This window comes from Lepidochelys kempii, chromosome 4 (genome assembly GCF_965140265.1).
Source record: "Lepidochelys kempii isolate rLepKem1 chromosome 4, rLepKem1.hap2, whole genome shotgun sequence".
NCBI classification, from domain to species: Eukaryota; Metazoa; Chordata; order Testudines; family Cheloniidae; genus Lepidochelys; species Lepidochelys kempii.
Genome location: NC_133259.1, coordinates 92,166,281 through 92,192,100, shown reverse-complemented (window position 1 = coordinate 92,192,100; position 25,820 = coordinate 92,166,281). Strand labels below are relative to the sequence as shown.

The window sequence follows — 25,820 nt, the reverse complement described above, 5'->3', positions numbered from 1 at the left end:
AATATTATCTTCAGAGCTTAGCAATACAAGCACGGGAAGATGTGTTGCTTAGGAAACAAGAAGGAAAGGAAGTGTGATATCAAACAAAATGGAAAGTAATACATCCTTACAATGCCATTCTGGAAACATAATATAAAAGACTATAAATTAATAGGTAATGTTAGATTGCCTTTTATGGTTTAAGTGCTATTTAAGAGATCTTTTGGCATCTCAAGAAGAAAACACTCTCAAGGCATAGAAGGCATCTATTTACCATCTATCCAGCTGTGGCATTTGTAATATCCATTTCACTGTATATAGACACCATACTATAATATCTAGGTACTGCCTTATGGAACATATTAGTTCATATGGAAACTTGTAATTGTTTCACAAGATGTTCCCATTCTAGTACTGCTGTCATAATTAAACAGTGAATGAATAAATAAATACTCCGTACTTACATAATGCCTTTAAAATTCTTTACTGGTATCAGGTTTCAGAGTAACAGCCATGTTAGTCTGTGTTCGCAAAAAGAAAAGGAGTACTTGTGGCACCTTAGAGACTAACCAATTTATTTGAGCATGAGCTTTCCTGAGCTACAGCTCACTTCATCGGATGCATACCGTGGAAACTGCAGAAGACATTATATACACAGAGACCATGAAACAATACCTCCTCCCACCCCACTCTCCTGCTGGTAATAGCTTATCTAAAGTGATCATCAAGTTGGGCCATTTCCAGCACAAATCCAGGTTCTCACCCCCCCACCCCCCTCCAAAAACCACACACACAAACTCACTCTCCTGCTGGTAATAGCCCATCCAAAGTGACCACTCTCTTTAAAATGTGTATGATAATCAAGGTGGGCCATTTCCAGCATAAATCCAAGTTTAACCAGAACGTCGGGGGGGATAGAAAAAAACAAGGGGAAATAGGCTACCTTGCATAATGACTTAGCCACTCCCAGTCTCTATTTAAGCCTAAATTAATAGTATCCAATTTGCAAATGAATTCCAATTCAGCAGTTTCAGCCCCCAACTAAAATCCCTCCAACGCATTATTAAGGATCTACAACCTATCCTGAAGGATGACCCAACACTCTCACAAATCTTGGGAGATGGGCCAGTCCTTGCCTACAGACAGCCCCGCAACCTGAAGCAAATACTCATCAACAACCACATACCACACAACAGAACCACTAACCCAGGAACCTATCCTTGCAACAAAGCCCGTTGCCAACTGTGCCCACATATCTATTCAGGGGACACCATCACAGGGCCTAATAACATCAGCCACACTATCAGAGGCTCATTCACCTGCACATCCACCAATGTGATATATGCCATCATGGGTGCCAGCAATGCCCCTCTGCCATGTACATTGGTCAAACTGGACAATCTCTATGTAAAAGAATAAATGGACACAAATCAGATGTCAAGAATTCTAACATTCATAAACCAGTCGGAGAACACTTCAATCTCTCTGGTCACGCAATCACAGACATGAAGGTTGCTATCTTACAACAAAAAAACTTCAAATCCAGACTCCAGCGAGAAATTGCTGAATTGGAATTCATTTGCAAATTGGATACAATTAATTTAGGCTTAAATAGAGACTGGGAGTGGCTAAGTCATTATGCAAGGTAGCCTATTTCCCCTTGTTTTTTTCTCCCCCCCCCCCCCCCCCGACGTTCTGGTTAAACTTGGATTTATGCTGGAAATGGCCCATCTTGATTATCATACACATTTTAAAGAGAGTGGTCACTTTGGATGGGCTATTACCAGCAGGAGAGTGAGTTTGTGTGTGTGGTTTTTGGAGCGGGGTGGGGGGGGTGAGAAAACCTGGATTTGTGCTGGAAATGGCCCAACTTGATGATCACTTTAGATAAGCTATTACCAGCAGGAGAGTGGGGTGGGAGGAGGTATTGTTTCATGGTCTCTGTGTATATGTCTTCTGCAGTTTCCACGGTATGCATCCGATGAAGTGAGCTGTAGCTCAGGAAAGCTCATGCTCAAATAAATTGGTTAGTCTCTAAGGTGCCATAAGTACTCCTTTTCTTTTTACTGGTATCAGTTAATTTAGTCTAACAACCATTACATAAGGTGGCCATCATTATTAAAAGTGTGAGAAATATTCAGAATGAAATGCAAATGGTGGGTCTTATCCAACTGCCATTGAAGTCAATGGGAATCTTTCCATTTGGATCAGACCCACTCTCAGCTAACATGGAGTGGTTCAGAACTATGGGGATTTGGAAAACAAAATGCCTGGAGAGAAAGAGATTTACAATAATGGTTAAAACCAGTCTCAGAAAGTCATGTAAATAGTACTATAGCAGTCATTATTTTAACTTTAGCTTTAGAATGACACTGTTGTTTGTACATTTATCACTATGACAGAGGTGTATAAAACAATGAATGAGAAAGGAAGGGTAAACTGAGCCTTCAAACATTCACAGTTATATTTGATAGGATAATTGTATATATAAATAGATAGATAGATATAGATTATAAACTCTCATCCTCCAGGGCATACACCAACCACTGACTGACAGGAGTTAGGAAAAATATTCCATGATGGGCAGGTTATTCTAAGTTGTCCATTTGGGGATTTCTTATACCTGTTTCTGAAGCTTCTGGTACTGACCACTGTCAAAAACAGGACGTTGAACTAGATGGACCTGATCTGATCCAGTATGGCAATGCCAATGTTTCTAGTCTTACAGCCCCCCACTTGATAGAAATTATTTTTGGGAAGTTATATGGCCTGTGTTATACAGGATGTCAAACTAGATGATCACAACAGTTCCTTCTGGCCTTGTATTCTATGAATCTACGGTAGGGAATAGAGACGAAAAAGTAGACCAGGCCAGACCAAGAAGAGCAGGGACAGTCCATTTTGGAGCAGGCCTCTTCAGAGGGGATGAACTCTTACTCATTTGAAATCAAGAGGCTATTTCAGTGAGTCAGGACTACTCACAAGAGAAAGAAGTTTGCAAGATTAAGTCCCAAGGCTGTCCTACACCCTGCAGAGGAGATCAGGGAAGGCTCCTGTGCCACTTTCTTCCCAGAATAGAACTATGCACAATCTACCCCCTTATCTTCTCATTCCAGTCAATGGAAATTCCTCTCCACAAAAAACCCAACAACAACAAAACCAAAGGATTTCTATTGTAGTGGTAGAGTTGCTCCACCAGTCACCACCCATATAGACACACACAGAGTCATGAAAATTCACACCCTTCTGCTAGAAATTACAGTATTAATTAATGATATCACAGGCGGCCCTTACAAAAAGCCTAAATTGAAATCCAGAATTTAATTACAGGAAAAGTAACACAAACCGTCTAGTACAGAATAGATGGCTTTGAAGTCCAGTCTTCACCACAGGTGAAATCCTCGCCCCTTGAAGTCAATGGCAAAAATCCCATTGACTTCAGCAGGAACAGGATTTTACGCCATGCATCTCTGAGCTAGTATTCTGAAGACAAACAAACACAACAAGCTTAGACTGCAAGAGGTCTCCAGAAACTGTTTTTTGGGTTTTTTTGGGGGGTGGGGGAGGGGCAGGGAAGTGATCAGGTTTGTCTTATTATCTTATGGATAATCAACAACATCTCGTGCTAATAATATCCAGATATATTAAGAAAATATTTTTATCTTGAAATAAAAAAAAAGAGAAATCTGTCAAATACATTCCTCAATCTGTTGTTTAATTTTTGTCTTTGTCCTGCCACAGCATTTCATTTTACAGTACCAAACATCAAGGATTTAGTAATGTAATTTTGTAACAAATCAACAATAGATAATATTTTTAAAACAAATTTTATCAAACAGCTAATCAGTGAGATTTCACTTACTGGGTCTACCTTGATATTGTCACTTGCCTTAGTAGAAATTTTAGTAGCACAAATAGCAGCAGCAGGCTCTGTTGTGATTACCACTATGCTACTCTGAATATAGTTCTAATTTATTACTTTAACAACATATTCCACATGTTGTATTTCTCTTTGGAATTGTTTGCATTGCCAAACAAAAGCAAGTATTTTCCCAAATAATACAGACAGAGCACCGAGAAAGTATTTTTATAACTGGAATTCAAGACCTCTAACAGCCTTAGTTACATGGCTCCTAACTCTACAGATTACATTTTAAGCAATCATTACACACGTTCATCTAGCCTTTCTGACTAGTGACCTCATACTTGCTTTCCAAATGGACTATGGACTCCACTATAGTGAATCTGCAAGTGGTAATATGAAGAACGAAAACCTGAGCTCTGATTTAAGCGTGTATATGCATATACATAATATGTCAGTCAAAACTATGGAATACCTTATAGAAAAGGCTAGGACAAAATTACATTGTTAATTCCGCATCTCAAATTGATTCACATTGACGAGATTCTTACCTGTAATAGATTTAACAGTTTCAGTGGATACAGTATGCCCAAGCAGGTCATACTGAACTAAACTGGAAGACTCTTCAGGAACTTCCACAGACTGCTCAGGTCCTTTTGTCCAGGTGTAAATCATTTCACTCTTTGGATATGCATCTAAAACAACATATTGTTAGCATGACTAAATAGAAGTGTCTTATCACACCACATTAAGGTCCTGATACAAAGCCCATTGAAATCAATGGAATACATATGGAACCACCATGAACTTGTGGGGGGAGTGTAGACATAACTAGAGGGACTCAATCTTAGATCCACCCCGTGCCAGTTGGGTCCTAGGACCCAGCTTTTGAGTTCTTGCTGACCTGAGTCTGAGAGACTCATGTGTGTGGACAGAAGAGGGATTTCGGCTCAAACCTAACTCTGAGCCCAGGTTTACAATCAGTGTAGACATACCCCAGGTGGATACATCTGAGAGGCTGGGGACACATTTATTTTAAGGAAATAACACTTATGCCAAGCTCAGAAATTTTCAAAATATTTGCCAAAATCTGAAGGCCTGTAAAAAAAAATTCCCAGCAGCCAAAATATATTCCCAGTCCCCAAGAAATATTCAAATAATAATATGAAATAAAGTGATAATGCCGAGTATGTAGTCTCTACATAGCCAAAACTCATGTTAAAGCCAAATCCAGCCCTCCTGTTACATGTGAAATGAGTATGACCTTTTTATCATTTCACTGAACATATGGTTGGATATTCCAGTCTGCCAAGTGCAATTTCCACTGCATTTATTTAAACTGGCCAGTGATCCCCCTGGAGAATTCTCCCTATATACAGGGAATCTCTGCTACTATATGGCTGTTGTCATAGCCACCTTTTATGCCAGCTGCCATCCATCTGGGAAGATGAAGAGTTTCAGGGCAAGTGGGCAGCCACACCAATCCCTATGCCTGATTTTTCACTGGTGTAAGCTGAATTAATGCCAGCAGCAGAAGTTAGGAGTACACGCCCTACTGCTCTAACTTCCACTGGAATGGGTGGCCAGAGAACAGGGAGCTGGCAACCAGCTCCCTGCAGGCACACTGTCCACAACATCCGACTGCAGCACAGGGACATGCCAGGGGTTGGACTAGGGGACTAGATTAGATTGTAATGTGATCTAGCAAGCCCAAGGTGGTCCCCAGGCCACTCAGAACTGCTCTGGGGGCAAAAGAGAGAAACAGGGAGCCATGACTGGCTCCTCCTCTCTCTTGTGCCCTATGCAAGATGGAGGCAATACAGAATCTGGCCCAATATGTTACCATTAGAGAATATTAAAAGAATTTAGGAGATCTTACAGATATCTGGTACTGGATTTCTAAAGCTTTCCTTTCTATATCAGACACAAAAGGTCTGAGCCAAAGCCTGCTGGAGTCCTTGGGAATCTTTCCACGGACTTCTGTGAACGTTAGATCAGGCCCTGAAACATCCGTGTGGTCAGAGAGGTGGAGTTTAACTTAATATCTGAATCTGTGCCCCTTTGTCAATTTGCTGCCTTGATAGCACTATGGGCTTGATTCTGCAGCCCCCATATCAACAAAACTCATATGGAAGTCAATGGGCTTTTTCTATGCATAAGGCATGTGGCTCAAGCCTAGTATTCAGAAACTTCAGTTATGATACAAAGAATTTTTAAAAATCCACATCTGTTTTTAAAACTAAAGCTTCAAGAAATTCATAATTGTAACTTACAACTCCCAAATTTGAGAGGACAAGCATGACCATCCATTGGAAAATCCACTAATCTCATGGGACATTCTGCACTTATGGTAAGCCTATAATGAAACAAATTGAATACACTTTGGTTTGGATTTTGTCTCGGCAGCATAACTTTTCTCTACAGTAATTGAAAGAAGCCAAACAAATAAACTGAATACCTCATTGTGTATAAGATGGTGCCATTTCTCATTATTCTAAAGAGTTTGTTTGGGGCTGTCATATTATGCGAGACGGATTTTTTCCCATTCCTGAAAAAAGTGTCCGGTGTCCACACCTTCGAAACCATCATATTATTAAGTCTTAAGATTTCAATGGGACCATCATATTTTAATCTTTTGTCCACCCATGTCTGACGAAAGAAGACATCCATTGTGTATTCCTATAGCATATTGTAGAAAAAACAAATGTTACACTTTTATGTGTAGGTTTCCTGTAAAAATCCCTTAGGAGCAAACAAATGAATGGTGAAGTAAATGTTGTTAAGTCAACTACAAAATATATTGCTACCAATTAAAGTGAATTGTACACTTCTTAATACCTTAATTTCCCGTATTAGTCATATAAATAAATTGCTATACATATTTAATCATACAGGAGCAATTACTATAATCTAATAAAATTGCAGGAAGCAGACAATTAAGCTTGTACTCTAGCATATAACTGGAAACAAAATGAGTAATGTGTAAAGTGTCAATGGACTGTAAAAAAAAAAAATCGATGGATTTTTTTTTTTTTTTTTTTTTTTTTTTTTACAGCTGGACAGATTGAAAATATAAGGACACATGATTTCTTATTTCTCCCAAGTTCACCAAAATCACACAAGAAAATATACATCTAATATCAACTGACAAAACAGGTGGTTTACTGAAAAGGGATCAATAGTTCTTTTGTCACATCTACAAAAAGTGGATATAATAAACCCTGCTCCTGCAAACATTTACGTTTTAACTTTAAGCACCTGCGTAGTCCCATTGACTAACATGGGACTACTCATGTGCTTAAAATAAAGTATGTGCACAAATATTTGCATGATTAGGGCCATGAATATGTAACAAGAACACACACACCTGAATGAATGCATGAAGGAGGGAATCTTTACATGGTACTTGTTATCTTGGGATATCAAATCACTTGCACACTGTCTTATTCGCATAATATTGGTTTAACAGTGAAGGGCATTATCCCCTCTAGCTGTTATGCAACTGCAGTTTTGTGCTAAAACATCTTCAAATTATTGTGATCTAATTTCTTTATGACAATTTTCCGAGAAGCGTATGAAACGTAAAACCTCCTCATTAGAGACTTGATGCTGCAAATCCTTCCTCACACGGGTAATCAATCATTGGGCCTGCTCAAAACCACTGGAACTACTCATGTGATTAATGACTAGTCAGATGAGCAATGATTTGTAGGGCTGGGCTCCTGATTTTATTGTATGATACAGGTGGCTTGGCTTGGGGAACTTGTTTTGTGAACAGAAGGAGTACGTAACAATATGCATTTCTCATGATCAGGGCTGGCCTTACCATGAGGTGAACTGAGATGGCCGCCTCAGGTGCCAGACTGTGGGGAGGTGCCACTAGGACCCAGAGTGTAGAAAATTGTGTCTGCTGATGGTGCATATGTATTCTCTCCACTCTAGATGCACAGAGATGGTGCAGTGCTGTTCTGGAGGAAGGAGGACACAAGCGACATAACAGGCAGGCAGGAGAAAAGCTGAGAGGGAATAACAAAGCAGCAGGAGCTACAGGGAGAGAGAGAGAGAGAGGAGGAGAAGCCTCTTATGTACCTCTCTAGCACCCCCAGGAGCCTGGACTGATTAACACCAGCTTCTCCGGGAGCTTCCTGTTTCCTGCTGCTTCCCTGAACCCACTTGAGGAGAACAGGCAGTCAACTGAAGCAGTAGGAGCCAGTTAAGCCCTTAAGACGTTGATATCTTCCCTCACTCAGGCCCTGCTTATTTGTCCTCTTCAATTGAGTGTTGAGAGTCACTATAGCTGGGACAGAACAGCAGTCATGAATGAAAGAAGAAAACGCCCCTCTGGGGCAGCATTCAGAAAAAGAAAGCAAGCAAAGGAAGCTTTTCTATCTAAGCAGGAAGGAGCTCTCCTGAGATACATAGACACAAATGTTCACAGTGAGCCTTCCGGCCCCAGTGAGGGATGTGAGTGGTGAGGAGATGCCTGATCTTCCAGTTAGTCAGAGTGCAGGTGACCTGGCAGCCACTGCAGCATCCATATCTCCATCTCGAATGGATGTAAGCAGGCACATTCCTGAAGAAAAGTGTAGATCAGAGAAGAGTGTGGTGGAGGCGCAAGAAACAGCTGCTGCTGTTTAGTTTCTTAAGTCTAGATGATCCAGAACTGTGGACCCACTTGAGCAGTAGCCGGAGGAACTTCCTTGTACTGCATGGGCCACAGCAAATGAAAAACTTCATGTTTCCCCAAAACAATGAAAATAGAAGTTTCCATCCAACACATTACTGGTGTGAAATTCCCAATGGCGACAAAGTGGAGAGACCATGGCTTATGTACTCAAAAACCCAGAATGCAGCATACTGTTTTTGTTGCAAACTCTTCCAGTCTAATGTTCCAGCCACATTGGGTTCTACAGGAACAAAGGACTGGAAAAATCTGGCTAGAAATCTGGCATGCCATGAGAAGGCAGCAAATCATCAGAGAGCATTCCATAGGTGGAAAGAGCTTGAGATGAGACTAAAGTTAAAGGCCACCATAGATGATCAGCATCAAGAGAAGATTGCATCAGAGTCTCTTTACTGGCAAAATGTTCTGAAAAGGCTCATTGCCATTGTGAGAATGCTTGCTACCCTTAACCTAGTACTGCGTGGCACTTCAGGTCAGCTGTATGTGCCAAACAATGGAAACTTCCTTAAAATTGTGGAGCTGATGGCTGAGTTTGATGCTGTACTCCAGGAGCATCTAAGAAGTCACCACCCAAGAAATGTACACACACCACTAACTTGGAAAAACCATTCAAAATGAAATCATACAGTTACTGGCAACAAAAGTCATACAGAAGATTGTGGCAGATCTGAAGTCAGCAAGATATTACTCTGTTATTCTGGACTGCACACCTGACATCAGCCATACGGAACAAATGCCTTTAATGGTGCGTTTTGTAACAACAAGAGAACCTAGTGAAAATGTCCCTGCAATGGTGACTGTCAGCATTTTCTAGAATTTATTGGCATTGATGATACTATAGAAGCTGGTATGACAAATGTGCTTCTTAAAAAGCTGGAAGATACGGGAATTGTGATAGCTGACGAGAGGTCAGGGCTATGATAATGGTGCCAACATGAGAGGAAAGAAGAGAGGAGTGCAGACACAGATCCGAGAGTTAAACCCTCGAGCTTTTTATGTCCCGTGCAGTTTTCATTCATTGAATTTGGTGGTCAGTGATGCAGCATCAGCTTCTAGTGAAGCTGCTGAATTTTTTAATGTAATTCAAAGCATCTTTGTATTTTTCCTCTGCATCAACTCCTAGATGGCAAATTTTGAAGCAACATCTGGGAACATCCTCTCTGACACTGAAACCACCGAGTGCCACACGATGAGAAAGTAGAGTGGAGGCAATAAAGCCTATCAAACACCAAATTGGGAAGACAGATGATGCCATAGTTGCCATTATGGAGGATAATGCTATGACAGGAACTCTTCATGGGAGAACAGTAGCAGAGGGAAATGGAATCACCAGAAACATACCTAACTTCAAATTTCTGTGTGGCTTAGTGTTGTGGCATGACATACCGTTTGAAATAAATATTGTAAGCAAGAGACTCCAAGGTGTTGATTTATCTGGAGCAACGGAACAACTGAACAAAGCAAAGTCATACCTACAGCTTACCGGTCAGATGAGGGATTTCAAAATGTTCTGAAGAGTGCACAGAAGTTGGCAGAGGAACTTCACACTGAAGCTATTTTCCCACCCATTCAAGAATACAAGAAGATGACGACATTTTGATTACAGGGCACGGGATAACCCCATAAGAGACCCCAAACAACAATTCAAAGTTGAATTCTTTAACCAGGTGCTAGATTGTGCAATACAGTCAGTTGAAGAATGTTTCATGCAGCTCAAGGAACACAGCAGTATATTTGGGATGTTGTATGATTTCCAAAACTCCTCACTATACCTAAAGACAACCTACACCAGCAATGCAGGGCACTAGTGACAGTGTTGACATATGACAATATGCGCGATATTGATGCGAGCGATTTAGGTGATGAACTGAAAGCCCTTTCAAGATACATTTCAGTAGGATCAACTCCGAAGGCTGTTCTGGAATATATGTGCACAAATAAGATGACCACCCTCTTTCCAAATGCTTTTGTTGCTCTGCGCATATTTCTAACACTTCCCGTAACAGTTGCCAGTGGAGAATGCAGCTTCTCCGAACTGAAGTTAATAAAAACACATCTACGCTCCACGACACAGGAGAGGCTGGTCGGCCTTGCAACCATTTCAATAGAGCATGAGCTGGCCCAGACTGTGGACCTTCACGAGGAAGCAGTTCAAATCTTTGCACCCAAGAAGGCACGGAAAGCATCACTTTGATTATTCAAACAGATAAAAATGCCAGTGTTTACTATGCAGACAAGAAAAGTTAAATTTGCTGTTCAGGCATTTGAAAGTTAAGTGTTACTTAAAATTTTTGAACAAGGCATTTTAAGTTGTTAGTTCTACTTTATTGGGGTAGGTAGCAGAGCAGTACCATGAGAGGAGTAGAACAGGAAGAAGGCAGAATTGAGACCTTTCAAAGTTTTGGCCCAAGCGAGTGGACATGGGGGCGTCGTTTGAGCTCCCCGCCTCAGGTGCCAAAATGTTTGGGCCGGTCCTGCTCATGATCTTTCACTGCTTTTGTCCTGTTTTGTCTCCTTTCCCTTACACCTTGTGTTCATTCTCACCCCTTGCTAGATCATGCCCAATTCAGTTTATGGCTTTGCAATTCTGTATTATGTCTAATGTTATGTCATTGAGCTCAATAAGGCTGCTTGCATCCGTAAAAAGTACTCAACGTAAGTAATGGTTGCAGAATTGAGCCTTAAATCATTAGCGCCTTGGGGCAGAGATTTGCCAATTTTAGTTGCCTGTAAAGTGCCGAGCAGACCCATAGTGCTGTATAATTAAATAAGCGGAGCTAATAATTCACAATTAATAATTTAGTTGACAAATACAGTCTTTAGTCTGTGGTGATACTTAATTATCTCAAATGTATTCACTACTCAGATTTACTTGGGGCCAGATTCTGATGTCCTTACTCATGCTGGATAGCACCCTAATGCACAAGTGCAACCACTTAACGAGCAAGGTGCTATTCAAAAGCCATAAGGCCCTTGAAGAATATCTTGTCTAAACTTTACTCCAAAGCTTAGCAATGTATCTACATAATTTGAGCTTTGGCGCTTGGCCACATAAGTCACACAACATATTTTCTTTTCCCCTTATTAAGGGCTGGGACTTGCACCATAGAAGTCAATGGGACTGGATCAGGCCTTGAATGAGTGTGGAAGCCTTTCAGGCACAAATGTGTGTACATTTAACATTTGTCTTCTGTGGCTACTCATGCATGTCACTTTGACATTCACTTTTTGCAAACTGGTTTTCTGGTAAAACTCTCATTTGAATGTTTAGTGAAAGTGTTGTCAAGAGGGGCATGAAGATGGATGACAAATTCATTTGAAGTGACAATGTCAACAAATATTTGGGGAATAATGTCATTATTTACCCATTAGTAATAAATACTAAATACTAATAAGCTAGGGAGGCAGAGAAACGCTAGCTCCAGAGGGGAAAGGCATTTCTGTGACCTCATCAGAGAAATCATCTGCTCTCCGTACAGTGCTCTCAGATACCCCACTGGGCCTGAGTTGGCTCCGACACCAGTATAAATCTGTTGTAAAGTAATTGATGTCAATTCTTTCTACCAGTCTAAAAACAGTCTGAATGAGATCAGAATCAGGCCTGCTCTATCTAATTATAGCCTACAAATTAAGCTGCTGGTAATCTTTCCTACTTTGCATGACTGACAGTACAGTACAAAGTCATATGAATTAAGCATTCACTCCTTACTGCAGTTAATGGTTTCTCAGCACCAGAAAATGGTATTTTAATTCCAGAAGTACATACCATTTCTACATCAGAAACCGGTCCAAAACTGGTGACATATATATCTGTTTTGACTTCAGTAACAGGACCTAACATATAAAAAGGAAGTGAGCAAGAAAAATCAAATGTTGCAGGTTAACATGTCTCAAAAATGATATCAGCACGTAAGCCACATTTTATGCAGTTGTCACTCTGAAGATTCTTTGGACTAATCAGAAGAAAATACATAGACATCATGTTCTCAGAACGAAGCCTACTGTAATTTACAACAGTTGCACAATGTAAATTATGCAAGTGAAGGTAATTCTCTAATAAGTAAATCATATATGTTTACAATGCAAATTCTCACTCAGAAAATATACTTTGACTCAGTGGATAAGAAAACAGGTGCCACAATGGAAAGACTTAAGCAAATTAGTATTTTAAACAATTAGGGACCTGATTCAGCAAAACCTTATTACCAAGACCAAGTTATTTACTACTACTACTAACATGCATAAGTCTACTAAATTAATGGGAATACAAGTATTGTAAGCAGTATGCTACCTTTGACCCATTCTTGCAACTTCCGCTGATATTAGCACAATGGCCATGAAAGTTGCACTGAATACTTATATCCTATGCTTGTCAATAGATTGGATACAGCATGGGAAATAACAGTTCACTGCAAAGATTCTCCAGCTAAACCCATCATTGTTCTTTGCCATTCTATAGAGAAACCACCTCCAGAAGACCAATAAGGATCCAGCAACTAATAAGGGCCTGATCCAACTCCCATTAAAGAAAATGGAAAGACTTCTGTAGCCGTTAATGGGAATTGAATCTATCCCTTCTGAGACAGCTAAAGGGGTGCTAAATAGTACTAACTATAATGGGTGTTTTGAGATGTGGGCACTAGTCCAATAGCAATTTAACTTGGACCATCAACTCATGTCATATATGCTATTAAACAGCCATTAGATAGACGGTAACAGCTTTCGGACATATTTGAAATGGTTTCCAGTCTCCTGAGATTCACGTTTCTAAAGAAAAGACATTATCTGAGTCTATATTAACTCGGGCTTTTTGATAGTTCTTACAATCCAATAAGAAGCACATAAAAACTTGAAGACTTTGTTTCAAAGGCAAAGAATGTCTGCCTCTTGTAAAACTGTTGTATGCACAGATGTCATTTTAAATCAAAATGCAGAAATGAAAGGAAAGAAGAAAGTAGACAACTTGCAAACAAATGAACTATTTGTCTCTTCAGCCAAGCGCACACATTGCAGACTACAAACCAAAAGCAAATTAAAAGTTTGTAAAATTATTCCATTCAACAGCCTGCACACAATGTCTTAAGGAAAAGTTAGGAGAAAATGCCAACACTAATCTCTATTTCTCAAGGGCATAAGAATATTAGTTGTGTATTTTAGATTATATAATCACTTTAATCAGCTACTTTATCTGTTAGCTCTAAGCAACTGAGTTTTAACATTCCTCAAACTCTTTTACTTCCTCTTTCTTTTCAAAGTGTATTTTTCCATTTTGATTTCACTGATTGCTATAACTTTATAACTGCATCAAAATCACCAAAGGCACAAACATCCATTGGAATGGGGGATTCTTGCAGACACAGACTGATTATTTTGGTCTACTAAATAGCTGCAAAATCATGGATGACAAGTTTACAGAGTGTATTAAATGAAATCACTCTTTGGAGTATCCTGAAACAGAAGATGCAAAACTAAGGCCAGGAAAGTGATTTAAAGTCTCAAATTAGGCAACACAGAGGTCTAATGACAGTACCTCATGGGACCAGTGTTTGAGTAACTAGTTACACCCTCACATCACAGGTAGGTGGAGGCTAGAAGCACTTAAGAGTAGAGCTGTGTGACAAGCAGAATTTCCAACATTTCAAAATATGTTTTGTTCCTAATTTAAAAAAAAAAGTTATTTTTGGGTCAACTGAAATATTTCATTTCAATTTTGAGATTTGTTTATAAATATTAATTTCTGAACAAAAAGTCATTTTGAAACAGAAAATCAGTTCCAAAAACATATCAAAATAAAACGTTTCAATCTTAAAGCGCTTCCCCCCCAAAAAAAACGAAGTTTCGGCCAAACAGACACGTTCCCACAGGAAGTTTCCATCTTTACAAAATGACATTTTCTGGTGGAAAAATGATGCATTGGAAAACTTTTGATTAGCTCTGCTGCAGAAGTAAATGTGATGTGAAGCTGTGATAAAGGAGCATATGACTTTCTAGCAACTACTTCTAGTCAACTCTTGGAATAGGTTTAATGAGCTCCTGACACACACACATTCACACCATGTAAAGGGATCTTTAATGGAGAATAAAGAAGGAAATAGGAGCTCCCAGAGAAGATCTCTCTCTAACTATCTCTCTCTCTCTCACACACACACACACACACACACACACCTAAAATTAAGGGACTGTTCACTGACTTCAATTGTGTTGTCTCATCTAATATCAGTGAGATACTGAAATTAATTCCTTGCATTTTAAGGCATTACAACCCAGAAATCATGTCACTGTAAATAAAATCATTTAATTTTAAATGTTTTAGGGGAATGTCATGCTTACAAAAGTAAAAATTGAAATATTAATGACAGTAGTTTACAGAACTAGACATAAAGAATGCAAGCAATGTTCAAACTTTCACCTAGAGTTCTACCACTCATCCTAACCGGCAACACTCTGCTTCTCCTATTCTCTGGCCACAGGCTACCAATCATGCTAAACTGTTTGGTGGTTTGGAAGTGTGTAGTAGGAGCAGGTCACTTTGACTTGAGACTAAATGACACTCCGGCATGAAAGCACTGTACCACTTATTTTGAGATTATTAACTATGTAATCAGAATGACTTGCTACAAAACCCTAACCTGCTGTTATTGATAGAGTGGACATTTATATATTAAATTACCTTAAGCAAAGGATTGTACAGAAGCCTATTAACACTGGATTTGATCAGTAAAAATTGCTCGTCACTGGACCATGTGAATGTTTCTGCACATCAACAAATCCTCAGAAACAATTAGGAACTATTTACAATACACTGGTGGTTAGTATTTTTTTAAATCCACTAAGGAGTAGGGGCGTCCTACACACCGCTATGGGCACTGTCAAGCCTGAATCACGGCCTGCAAGATAAAATGCTTCTAGATCTCCTCATGCAGGATTAAAATCAACTCAAGCAAAAAGCTAGAATTAATTGGGTGTGTGCAGGGAAGTTAATGAATTACTGAAAGAAACAGATTCCAGCCCCTAAAACTATGAGCAGGCCACAGGATAATAGCATAGGGTTCCCGGGATTGCTATTCCAGCGTATGGACTGAATTGTAACTACAGGCCTCCCAATGCCTCCTAGGAAGAGGTTCTGGGCTACTGGAGCCTTGTAAATTTAATCTATTATCTCCTCCCCTGTGCCACCCTATCCTCAGTGGACAACTCTAGGGTGACTGCAGGAACAATGTGGAGGTTACGTGGTGCAGAAAGCCTTGTATGGATCTTGGCAAATTTCACCATTAGAGAAATTTCAAACAGAAGAATTAGGAAATTAATTAGGGGTTAAAGTTTGTGCAGAGCCTTCTGTGTGTGAAGTGCAATTTAGGTGCTAAGCATTGTTATTACCATTATTGGGAGAACAGTCCCTTGAGCACTGGGATACATAATCTGTTTTAGGACTGTCCCCAAAGGTATGGCTAAAGTCAACTGGTACAGCAAAAGCTGTTTGTGGATGATTTGGTACTCTCTCTTTTTAGGTACCTTCTGGCTAGACAATAGAGGAAAACAACATACATTTGGGATTGGGAAGCCATCAACCAATACAATTCAAATAAAACCGAAAGAGCAATCGGCAAGAATAGCAGAAGGAAACCTGAACAGGGCCACAATTTTGGTTTTAAATTGTGAAGTCATGGTAACTGAGTAGGATATTTTTTAAAGTGACTGTTTAGTGGTCATGGAAGGTCCAAGATAGATAGCACTGGGCAATGTACCCCCCACAGCCTATTCAGACAGACAGATAGAGAGACACCGCATAGGCATAATCAATTCTCAAATACCAGTGCCCCTTCACCTACCCATGTGTCTGAACCCTGACCCTCTCTAGGAATAAGGAAACTGCTCAGTCTCTTTGCCTGTTCAACTCTTAGTCCCTCTGCTGAAACTGCCAACAAGGGTGGTACTGGTGCCAATTTCATGATGTAGGCACCTGTCTACTGAGAACTGGACAAATATCACCAGCTAATTTTACATAGATCACTGAACAGCAGACAGATGGTAATGACTTCAGTCACAACCAGCCTGGGTTATATTCAAAACAGCCAACTACAGGTAAACAGTCCTATATCTTTGGAATAATCCCCTGACTCATCCAATTTAACCATCTGAGGAAGACTGGACAATTGCCTGGAAAACCATATCAGCTTCATGGCACAGTTCCCAGTGATAGCCCACTGATGATTTTTAGTAAGTACATTAGGCCATATAATGTAACCTTGAAGCTATGTATGAATTTTTAATAGAGGCTCATAATTGTAAATATTTTTCTATCCTCTAGAAACAGACTAAATTACCTCTCTGTTTTTCCAGTGTAGCTTGTGGTTATTTTCTGGCTTACTGGATGTCAAGTCTAAATTAAAGGCCTTACCCCACAAGCCCTCCCTCACTCAAGTATTTCTTGCTCACAATAGGAGCTCTAAGGATTTTCAGAAGTAGGCCTTAAACCATTAACAAATGATGTATTGGTCTCTCTGGACTGGTAAGGAGTGCAAACTCTCCAGAACGGATGCTCAGATGCTGAGCACTGAGCAGCTAGAGTGTGCCCTGAGGATGGGTGGAAGGACCTTTGTAACAACCCTAATGCTTGGAGTGGAGCTGTTCAGCTCCACAAAGAATCCATGCACACTTTCACCGATATGGGCTCTGCAGGGGAAACAGGCAAATCCTCCTGAGCCTCAGAAGTTATTAATCAATTAAAAGCTGAGAAAAAATGCTTATGTCTATCATTCAAGTGCAGTACAACTGTGAAGTGACTGTGTAAAGTGGCATTATGGGAATCCATGTTTACTGTCTCTCAATTATTTCCAGATTAAGTAGGCACAGTTTACAAATATAAACAAGGTACAGGGGATTTGGGGGGGGGGGGGAAAGAGAGCACATTTCTCTAACTGCCAGCTTGTCAAACTCAGTCTAGATTCTGACAGTCAAGCTGGTTGTTTCATTTTCAGACATTATCACTAGTAATAAAGACTGTGCAGACCAAATAATGCCCTGAGTGAACCTGTATAGCCCCCATGCATTCAGATTATGTTCTCAGTGACACCTGTGTAAACCCATTTTCTTCAGTGAGTTTACACAGGTATAGCTCATTAGAAATTAGTAAGCAATCCTGTAGATTATGAACAGAAAGGAGTAGAATCCATCATATTGCCTCTTAACTGCATCAGCTCTGTCAGGGCTAACAGGGCAAAAAAACCCAAATACATAGTTTTGCTAGTCATGTACGCAAATACACACAGGAATGGATCTGTTGAAAAAAAAAAAAAAGAGGCTACTTTTGCATAATTACTTTTTAGACTAGAACCACACATTAAATTAAACGGGGGGTGGAATTAATCACATCAATAATTTTTAACAAAATTTGTTTTTAAACCTAACATATATTTCATTAGTCTATGAAATAGCAGTGATTTTTAAGGAAAAATATTAATCATGTCCAGACTGGATCCCATGCTTTTTTTACAGGATAAATTCACAGAGAGGTTAATTACACAGCTTCACCACTAATTTACAAAGGGAGGTATAATACTTTTAGTGATGCAACTCTCCTTAAAGTCAGAAATCCTCACTTTGAAACAGTGGCAGTCAGTGTCTCTATGTGGCATAGGTGTTGGCATAATCCCTGAATCGATAATCCATAGATTGAGACTGAATTACCAGTGTAGTCCGGTGACAGCTGAAAGCAAAACTAGCCCATTAAGGTTTAATCAGAGTCAATTTTCAAGAGCAGATAAAGATTGCATAATATGTGATTAAACACAGGCTGGGCATGTCTATCCTGCCTAAACTTACTTGTCATTTATATGAACAATGAAATTCCTACAATCCCTAGCAGATCAAAAGTTTACTTGGTAAGAATATATGACTTTCCCCACCAGGTCAGATCAGTGGTCCATCAAGGCCAGTATCCTGTCTCTGGCTTTCTCTAGTACCAGATGCTTCAGAGGAAGGTTCACAAAAAAACAAACAAACCCCACCACTATCTGTAATGGACAACTTGCCCACAGTTTCTTCCTAACTCCAGTCAGTGGTCGTCTTATACCCTGATGCATCCATTATATCCATTTTCATGTTTTAATTAGATCCTCTGTCTCTGAGCATATTCTCATTATCCTAATAAAAAGGTCTTATTTTTCTGAATCCTACCACGATGAGCTTAATCCAGCAGAGGGCAACAAAAATTATTAGGGGGCTGGAGCACATGATTTATGAGGAAAGGCTGAGGGGACTGGGATTATTTACTCTGCAGAAGAGAAGAATGAGGGTGGATTTGATAGCTGTTTCAACAACCTGAAAGGGGGTTCCAGAGAGGATGGATCTAGACTGTTCTCAGTGGTAGCAGATGACAGAACAAGGAGTAATGGTGTCAAGTTGCGGGGGGGGGGGGGGGGGAGGTTTAGGTTGGATATTAGGAAAAACTTTTTCACTAGGAGGGTGGTGAAGCACTGGAATGGGTTACCTAGGGAGGTGATGGAATCTCCTTCCTTAGAGGTTTTTAAGGTCAGGCTTGACAAAGCCCTGGCTGGGATGATTTAGTTGGGGATGGGTTCTGCTTTGAGCGGGGGTTGGACTAGATGACCTCCTGAGGTCCCTTCCAACCCAGATAGCTTATAGAATCAGACTCTATGCTATCCGGCCACAATAGCTTCCACAGGCTAGTTGTAGATTGCAGTAGAAAGATTTCCTTTCATTCATTTTGAATTTGCTGCCTTTCAGCTTCATTGAATGTGCCTTTGCTCTTGCATTATGAGAATATGAAAACGGAGGGCCCCATTTCCCTTCTCCATGCCATTCATTATTTCATGTCTCTCAATCAGATCCCCATGGTTAAAAGTGTCTGAGTGCAGAGCTCAGCTGTGCCAATCCTATCTGGGTGCATACTGCAGGTGGGGATATAAGGTTTCCAGGAAACTTCTCCCCCCTTTGCATGTCCTCACTGAGACTAGATATAATGGCAGTACATTTCCGTGCCCTAAACTCATTGACTGCTCCAAGTGAACAACTCTATCCGCACTAGCCTCCCCCAAGTGAATGGGAAAAGCAATCATTGCCTCAGTCTACCTCGTAAAGAGCCAGTGGATCTGGCTTAATATGGGAAGGGAACACATGCTGCAACCTCAAAGAGGGTGGGGTACTAGGTAGACTCCCCCATGCTCCAGGAATTATTGCCACTCCATAGGTTGCCACCGGGATTTCCAGCTCTGCACTACCACTTGTGCTGGGCTGTGTGCCTTCAAGGCACAATCAACTCCTTAGAGTCATAATACCTACTTGCCTACATCTGGGCACACAACTCCCATTAACTTACCGTAGGGGTTATGTCAAAGATCAAGTGTTACAGGGGAAGAAAGAGCCATTGGAGTTTATTTTCTCAATGGTACAGGCTTTCAAAATCAGCAAAAGTACAAAAATACATACTTGTGCTGATCCTGTTCACGCTAAATGCAACAGCCAGAATTCTTCGTAGTTCAATAGGAACAGGAGCAGGCTTACTGTGTTTACCTGATAAACCACGCAAGTTCTAAGGGACCATACAGTCCATTAAGAAAACACACACCAAAAAGCATGTGTTATAAATATGAAAGTATGACCCTGATTGGGATATCACTTGCACTGGTATAAATCATGAGTAATTCCATTAACGTCCATGGAGTTGCATTAAATCAGTACGCATGAGACAGAATCAAGCACTATATTTACTCAAGTAAATAATATACCTTTAAAAATCACTTTCAATTATATTACTTAATTTAGTACAAGATCACCAGTGAAATGTGAACAAGCTCAATTTTCAGAAAAAACACAGGTTTTATAGTTGTTTATAAGAGATTTTTCTTCCTTTTCTATTATGATAAAATAAAGGAAACACACAAGCCGTGAATTCACATTGTGGCTGGAACTGGTGCTCCATCTGATTGTTGCTTCTGAAAATTTTGTGGCAGGTTACCATTTTTGGTAATACTTTTGCAATTTTGCGACAGATGAGGACTATTTATACAAAATCATAACTTTCTTTTCATAACCACATCGCAGGTATTTACTGTGAGCTCCATGCTTTTCTGATCCAGTGTACCATAATGTTTTGATTTGGAAAGCAGGGTGCATTGTAAATTCTAGTGAGAATACTGAATGCAATATATATATATTGCAGATAGTGTAATCGACTTGAGTTCTACTACTGTGTACTTCCAAACCTTACAGAGCAATATTTTATTCATTAGTCTCTACATATTTTCCCACTCCTGAAACAGCACCTGATTATCTTCAAAACAGCTGTACACTAGAAATCTTCCTGATTATACTTCACAACTTTCTTCTACAAAATTGCCCTTTTAATTTTTGGGAAAATTAAAGCCATGCTATCGATTTAGTTTTATGTTGCTATTCACCAGGTTATTCCCCTTTCCCAAAACTATTCATCAGCTTATTCCCCTCCCCCAAAATCTGTAAATTCACTACTATTCTGAAAACAGCCATCTAAAATTTAGAAACCATTTCATAGCTATCATGGCCTTTTTAATGAAAACATCTATTTTTGTGTACAAAAACTGCCAAACTCGCAATGCACACTAACCAGACATATGTTTTTGGTTTTGTATTTGTTTTATTAAGTTAGTTGATCGTTAATGACTGGCACCAGCCTGACTTGCATGGGAGACCTGATTCCTCCATTTATCCACAGAACGGATACAGAATGGGTTATCGCTTTCCCACCCCCAGTTTTACATGAGGTTCAATCCCATACTTGTAGGACCACTTCTAAATGTAAGATGGCAGTTTGTCTCTATGCTCATTCAGACTCTCCTGTTTCTCAAAACTAGCATTAACTAGCACAGTTGTTGGCAGTGTTTGGATCCATATTAGGCTTGATCCAATTCCTATTAAAGTATTTTCCATTCAGTTTTATAGGAGCTGGAGCGAACCCATTTTTAGGAAATCATCCAAAAAAAATTATATATCTTTCCCATTTTGCCTCTGTATGCAGAATTTTTCATAAATTGTTATTGTGGCAAAGCTGGCATATGCCAGAAAATTTCAAAAACTATGGCTAGCTTCCTGGGTCTGATTCTAATCTCACTTAAACTAGTGAAAATCAGAAATAACTCCCTTGAGTTTGGGTATATAAAATTAAAGTCATAATGCCTGGGAAATAAGTTCTTGGGCCTTGTTTGGAGCTGCAAGAGCTATGGACGGTGAATAAGCTTCAGCATTGACTATTATGCTGTTTGTCAGCATGCGACATAACTGACATTACTGAAACATATTGTACTTTTTCCCTGTGAATACTGATGTCCTCTGTGACACTTGTTTACTATGCATTCATTGGTGAATGACCCACTTTTAAGATGTGAATCACATTTAGCATAAATATTTATCAGCAAAGACCAGAATACAAGGAAAAACATGATTGAGGATGTAAATATTTTAATGATTAATCATCTGCTATTACTCCGAGTTCTGCCAAAGAATCAAACCTCTACATTTATATGCATTACTTTATGCTAAAAGCAACTCTTGCCAGTTCAGGTAAAGGTAACTTTTGCAACTAAAGACACCTTCTTAAAAAATTAAAGTATTTTTCATGTATTACTTATAAGCTTTATAACATTAAAACCACTCACCTTTGAGTTTTAAAGTTAGCTACTAGAAGAAACAAGCCATCTAGTCCCCATACTTTAAAATATTCACCAAAAATACATTTTTCAACCTGAACTCTGGGTTTTCCTTTCACCTGCAAACCCTAAACTATTTACATTTGTAGTTGGGAGGTGAAAAGGAGGACAGAATTCTCTTTTGCTTCCTGTTAGAATTTTTAAAAAACCAATAACATGTTTTTAATTATTCTGTATTTACACAATAAGCTGCAAATATAAAATCTCCATGAACTGTATATTGGTTACAGATTCAGCATTCCAATACTTTGCTTAAAGTATATTTTACATGCTTAATAACTGTGTGTTCAAAACAGAATAACGAAGTCTTGTTCACAGCACATCCCTCTGAAAGAAACCTGCAGAAGAGTAATCTGTCTTTAGGAGAGTCAAACTGCAAAAGACCATCTGCGTAAATTATCTTCACCCATGCTTTAACAAGATTAACTTTATTTACACCTAATGTCCTAAGCCTAGCTTATAGAAAGCCCACTCCACAAGGTAAAAAACATCTAAAATAAACAAAAATTGATTAAAGGTGCTCTGTGTGTTTTTCTTGTACGGTAAAGTCATGCATGCGTGCATATTATTTGGTATGTGCATGGAGTGTTTTAGCTTGATGTAGATGTATCAAATGTATGAAGAAGGTATGTCAGGGCAGGAGCAAAGTATTTCACAGAACAAGCCTACATAAAGCCCTCATTCAAACCTGATGGGTAGAAGCCCCATGACTGTCTTGGTCAGCCTGGTGCATCAGCAGAGATGCTGTGTCACTTTTCTTTTTCCCAAGCCTATATTTTAATCCCCTAATTCCAGGAAAAAGTAAAAACTGGATTTATCTGGATCTTTATGGGTTTTGGTCCCTATCTCCCAAATTATACCATCAAAAGAGAGAACATACTGTCTAGCTTCTCCTGTAGCGCCAGAAAAAAAAACCCTGGCATCCCAATACTTCCTGGCACAATAGTGCCATAAAAACCAAGATTCAGCACCTCGAGCCAGCTAAATATTGTTCTAAAGAAAAGACAAAAATTGAGGCATTTCAGTTAAAAATTGACAGGGTCCGATACCCAATTTGTATTTTCCCCTAGTACTGTTGGAGCAGATGCAGGAGGGTCCAGATTTGTCAGTGAAGTAGGAGTAGCTATGCTGGTTTCTGTTTAGATTGTACATATAGGATCTGGGGGCCAAAAATTGCCAAAATCCAGCTGGATCCAGGTGTCAGATACATATTTTTGAAGCCCCATTATGCCAGTATATGGTGGGCTCAAAATATTGAGAGAGTAGTAGGAGCAGCTAAACCCATTCTGTGTTAAACAGTGGAACTTGGGAGGTGGGGGCTAAAAATTAGCAGGATCCAACAGTGTTCAGGTGATGGATCTGAGTCTTTGCATTGTTATGCTGATATTTTTGGCACACTCAGTATAGCTGAACTGGTTCTATGTAGTGGAATTTGGGCTATTACTGCCTACTTGTGTCAGGACCCACATACTGGACTTAGGGATCTATGGCACTTCTGCTCCAGAGTCCAGATTCTTTTGGTGCAGTAGAAGCAGCTAGACTTGCTCTTTATTTTGAGGGCACAATCTGGGGATCAAAAATCAGCAGTATTTGGCAGGATCTAAGTAGATCCAGCTTTTTGCTCTCCTCGCTCCCACTGATATAGCTTCTCCTCAGACTCTGAGGGACAGTCTTTTTGGGAGGGGGGAGCAGGAGGGGGTCTTTTCACATTATCTTTCGTCGATAACAAAATCAGGATCATTACTTTGGTTTGCTTTTTAAACGCACAAAGCCTACCTAGTTCTCCCCACAGACAGACACACAGGCAGACTGACAGACAGGAGGGACCGTGCACAGTAACCATACCCCCAAATCCAGGACGCAGCCTGTTGTCATAACCATCCAGGAGACTGTTCAGGATGCTTGTAAAATTCTCCGGCCATAATTTCTCCTCCTTTTTGATCTGCCCCGGGGGCTCGGTGACGCTGCCAGGGGAACAGACAAGCCATTATCATTGTAGATGCGAACTTGGGGGTGGAGGGGGGGTAGGATCAGCCAGGGGTCAGGATGGGTTTTCTTCAACCCCCACCCCCCCTTCCTCCGTCCCCTGCCCCGGGTCAGACGCACGGTCCAAAGCCAGCGCGCCGGGGATCAATCAACGGGCAGGTGGCCTGGAGCCGCTGGCTCGGGGGGACTCACCAGGTCGCCAGGCACAGGAAGTGCAGGAGGGTGATGCAGAGACCCGAGGACATCGCGATCACTAGCTCCTTGGCAGAGACCATCTTTGCATGCCATTCTTCAAGCCTGGCCGCGTGCCCCGTCACTCAGCGCCTGGCCCGGAGGGGAGACCCCGGCCGCCGGCGGGGGAGGGGGCGGCCCGCCCCAGAGGAACCAGCGCGGGGGGGACCCTGCTTGCCCGCGCCGCTGGTCTCCCGGCCGCGCTACCTCTCGCGGCTGCCGCGTCGCCGGGCGCTCTGCACATCCAGGCGGCTGGGCGAGGCTGCCCGAGCCGCTAACTCGCGAGGGGGCAACAGGCTCCCGTCCCCCAGCCCCGCTCCTCCCTTCGTCCCGCCCCCCCGCTAGTCCCTCGCAAGAGGGGGTTCGGCTCGATCACATGGAGCCGGGCGCTGCGGCTCGCCTGGTTGTTTGCCCCGCTCCATTGCGAGCGCCAGAGGAGAGGGAGGATCCAACGTGGCAACTACGAGGCAGAAACCGGGGGTGGATGGGTGGGTAGGGAGGGTCTCCTCCCTCCCTTGCGTCCCTTCACCCCACCGCTCTGGGGTGGGTGGGAAAAGGTTAAAGCCTCGCTTCCCTGCCAAGTGTTAATTTTATACTGGGGAGGGGAGGGGCACAGCCATTAATTGGCGAGAGAAAATGTCACTTTAGCAAGAAGCCCATTGATTACCAAGAATAGGCTGTTTGAGGACACCGCCCTTTCCCCCAGCACTTCCACCTCCATCTAAACACACACACACCCCCATTCCCTTTTGGGGCATTATTATACCTTGTTGCCTGCTGGTGACAAATACTTTCACTTCTTTGAAACACTGTATCCCAGAATGACGCAGACTTGCTGGGAGACTTCCCCCTCTCTTCCCCTGGTGGCTCTCTCCCCAGCTGTCCTGGTGATGATCATGGTGATGAAGTCTTCATTTGTCTTGACTGTCTTTTCTTTCTTAGGAAGGGGTGGGGGAGAAACAAACCCACCAGCCACAAAGAAATGAAAGCCTGGCGCATGTATTTCCTGGGTGTGGGAGGTTTGAAAGAAGAAGACTTTTTTTTCCCCATGTAGATCGTGGTATAAAATAAGGGGAGGGGGGAGAGAATTGTAGCTGCAGTGTTAAAAACAGTGCACACCCAAAATGGATGCAATCGAGCTAATTACCCTTGGATAGAAACACGGAGATGCTACACAGAGAGAGCAGATAGCTTGCACATTCAAGAGCTGGTTGTTTTGTGGTTGGTTGGTTTTGTTTTTGTTTCCTCATAGTGATGAAACCAGCTGTGATGACCCAAATAATTTCCATTATATTAAGTCCAAGGGATTATGCACCAATTACAGAGAGCTCCTTTTTGAAATGTTACTACTCAATCAGAGACTATTTAGGTTACA

General features: G+C 40.9%; 1 protein-coding gene across 5 annotated transcripts in view; it reads right to left on the bottom strand.

Moving 5' to 3' along the window:
- GABRA4 (gamma-aminobutyric acid type A receptor subunit alpha4) overlaps positions 1-25,318 on the bottom strand; it is a 72,897-nt gene extending 47,579 nt beyond the window's left edge. For 2 of the 5 annotated variants that reach the window (XM_073342129.1, XM_073342130.1), the window contains exons 1-6: positions 24,407-24,988; positions 24,074-24,192; positions 12,292-12,359; positions 6,300-6,520; positions 6,115-6,197; positions 4,393-4,536 (exon numbers count right to left, since the gene is read on the bottom strand). In XM_073342129.1, coding sequence (XP_073198230.1) covers positions 4,393-4,536; positions 6,115-6,197; positions 6,300-6,520; positions 12,292-12,359; positions 24,074-24,192; positions 24,407-24,489 — 718 coding nt within the window. In that variant the 5' untranslated portion in view covers positions 24,490-24,988. Of the gene's footprint in view, positions 1-4,392; positions 4,537-6,114; positions 6,198-6,299; positions 6,521-7,667; positions 7,784-12,291; positions 12,360-24,073; positions 24,193-24,406; positions 24,989-25,211 lie in introns of those variants that run through there. The other 3 variants (XM_073342133.1, XM_073342132.1, XM_073342131.1) reach the window with 3 other exon arrangements.
- Between the last annotated feature and the right edge of the window lie 502 nt (positions 25,319-25,820).